Source organism: Apis dorsata, unplaced genomic scaffold (genome assembly GCF_000469605.1).
Source record: "Apis dorsata unplaced genomic scaffold, Apis dorsata 1.3 scaffold_169, whole genome shotgun sequence".
NCBI classification, from domain to species: Eukaryota; Metazoa; Arthropoda; class Insecta; order Hymenoptera; family Apidae; genus Apis; species Apis dorsata.
Window position 1 is genome coordinate 250,376 of NW_006263457.1, and position 2,025 is coordinate 252,400.

Here is a 2,025-nt window from a genome sequence, read left to right on the forward strand (position 1 = left end):
TGATCCTGTTCGACAGCCGACCACCACCACCACCACCACCACACCATCATCATCATCACCACCACCACCACGATCCTCCCACGACAGAGATCGTCCTTTTTATCATTTACCCTGGACCCTGGTGCGTGGTCCTGTCCATCCTCGAAACACCATACTCTCTCCGCATATTCGGTGTGATTCGGATCAACGACATTTCCTCTCTTTCTCCTCTCGCCGCACAGCTCTCTCTTTCTCTCTCTCTCTCTCTCTCTCCCTTTCTCTTTCTCCTCGACGATCCTTCCATTATATTCCTCGTCACTCTCGACAAACCTGCCTCTCTTATCGACGCGAATATATCGTGGTCCAAGTGGTGAAATCGCGTAAGAAAAACGACCGCGTGAAAGAAACGTAATGAGAATCGTCGACGTCGCGGTCGTGGTCGTCGTTGTGGCGAATAATAATTGTGACGCTCGGTCGTTGTGAGGAGGTCCCGTCGACGACGCGTGAGGATCCATCCATCGGTGACCATCCATCCAAGTCGGTCGTACGTTCGTATTTATTTTGGTGGTTACTCCCTATTGTTGATATTTACTTTGTGCGAGGAACGTAGCAGCAGTAGCAGTAGCAGCAGCAGCGGCGGCGGCGGTTGGGAAGGGAACGGTGGAAGAAAGAAGGCAGGCTGCCGGGCAGCAGTCGGGAGGATCACAGGGCGAAGAGGTGGGAGCCATGCCGCCCGGGCGAGCTTCCCTCGAGGTAGCCAGGATCGTCCGGCATCCCTGTTCTTCCACGGTACTTCCATTGCGTTTTCATCGCCTCTTTTGAGGTAAGCAATGAATTTTTCTCTCACTCTTTCTCTTTCTCTCTCTCTCCCTTCCTCTTTCTCTCTTTCTTTCTCTCTCTCTCCTTATTCACTCGCCACCGATCGAGCGCGGGGCGATTGACAAAGAGAGAGATATACTACGTCTCGAACGGTGTTCCAACGGTGCGCGGATAAATTTAAGTTAATTGTTTCTTTTGCGAAAAAGTTTCACGGAGGAAGTCATTTCGCCTGTGTAACAAAAATATATTCTTAAATCTGACGAAAACTTTCAATTTTGTATATTCCGTTCGTGATATTGATATCGATGGAAAAATCTATTCGAGCAGGATGGAAAGGTCGTCGTCCGAGCGTAGTGGAATCGCGAGAGAGGTTTCGCCACTGTTGACATTGGTGACGCGGCTTCCGGCGAACGTTGGCCAGCCTGGTTGGCCGACCGACAACAGGGGACAGCGGGGCACACATGTTCCCACCGAGAAAGAAAGAAACGAACGGTGGAGTTGGTTCAATGAAGTTCGCGCTGAACGCGCCGCCGCCTGTCTTCGCGTCGCGTTTCCCGTCCTCGTTTCTTTCCCACTCTGCTCTCGCCCAGAAAATCGTGCACTCTCGCGATTTTCCACCCACTCGCGGAAATTAATCCTTGGAATTTAGGCGAATTTAATTTACAATTTATTTTTTCCTGCAATAAGAAAAAATTCAAATTATCCTCCGTAAGATACTTCGTTCTTTCTTTTCTCCTTCAATTTACAGTCGAACACGAAAACATCATCTCTTGTTTCCTTTATAAATATCTCTAAAAAAAGAATCTTCCTTTAACTCGTACGTTCCAGCACGCTTTCCGAATCGTCTCTCGAAGCCTGTTCTCTAAATCTATTAAATGGATCGACTCGTGCGATCGAAAAGAGAAATATTCCGAGTATCCTCTTGACGGATTCCAAAGGGAGAAAAAAAAAATAGCGGTAGAAGAGGGAAACAGTTTCCTCGACAAACGGCCAACAATTGACCCAAAAATTTCCTCGGACGCGTTTAAGAAGCTACGGTCTAATAAATTTCGAGGTGGGACGGAGCCATTCTTCGACGGAGCCGCAAACCGGCGGAATTCTTCCTCCGGATCGAGGATGCTCCGGATTCTTGGCGAGCGTGTGCGCGATAAGTCACGCTCGAATTTGCAATAGCGAGGCCATCGTCGAGACCTGCCATAACAAACCTCTCGCTGCGCCCCCTAAAAA

At 49.1% G+C, this 2,025-nt stretch overlaps 2 protein-coding genes across 3 annotated transcripts in view; one reads left to right on the forward strand and one right to left on the reverse strand.

Moving 5' to 3' along the window:
• The window catches only part of LOC116185388, a 9,599-nt gene extending 9,061 nt beyond the window's left edge, over nucleotides 1–538 (reverse strand). The window contains exons 1-2 of the mRNA XM_031509670.1: nucleotides 236–538; nucleotides 1–202 (exon numbers count right to left, since the gene is read on the reverse strand). Of these exons, the coding sequence (XP_031365530.1) occupies nucleotides 1–202; nucleotides 236–512 (479 nt within the window). The 5' untranslated portion in view covers nucleotides 513–538. The remainder of the gene's footprint in view (nucleotides 203–235) is intronic.
• The window catches only part of LOC102679619 (dipeptidyl aminopeptidase-like protein 6), a 100,626-nt gene continuing 98,857 nt past the window's right edge, over nucleotides 257–2,025 (forward strand). The window contains exon 1 of one of the 2 annotated variants that reach the window (XM_006614033.2): nucleotides 257–802. The gene's annotated coding sequence lies outside the window, so the exon portion shown is untranslated. The remainder of the gene's footprint in view (nucleotides 803–2,025) is intronic. The other variant, XM_006614032.2, reaches the window with a different exon arrangement.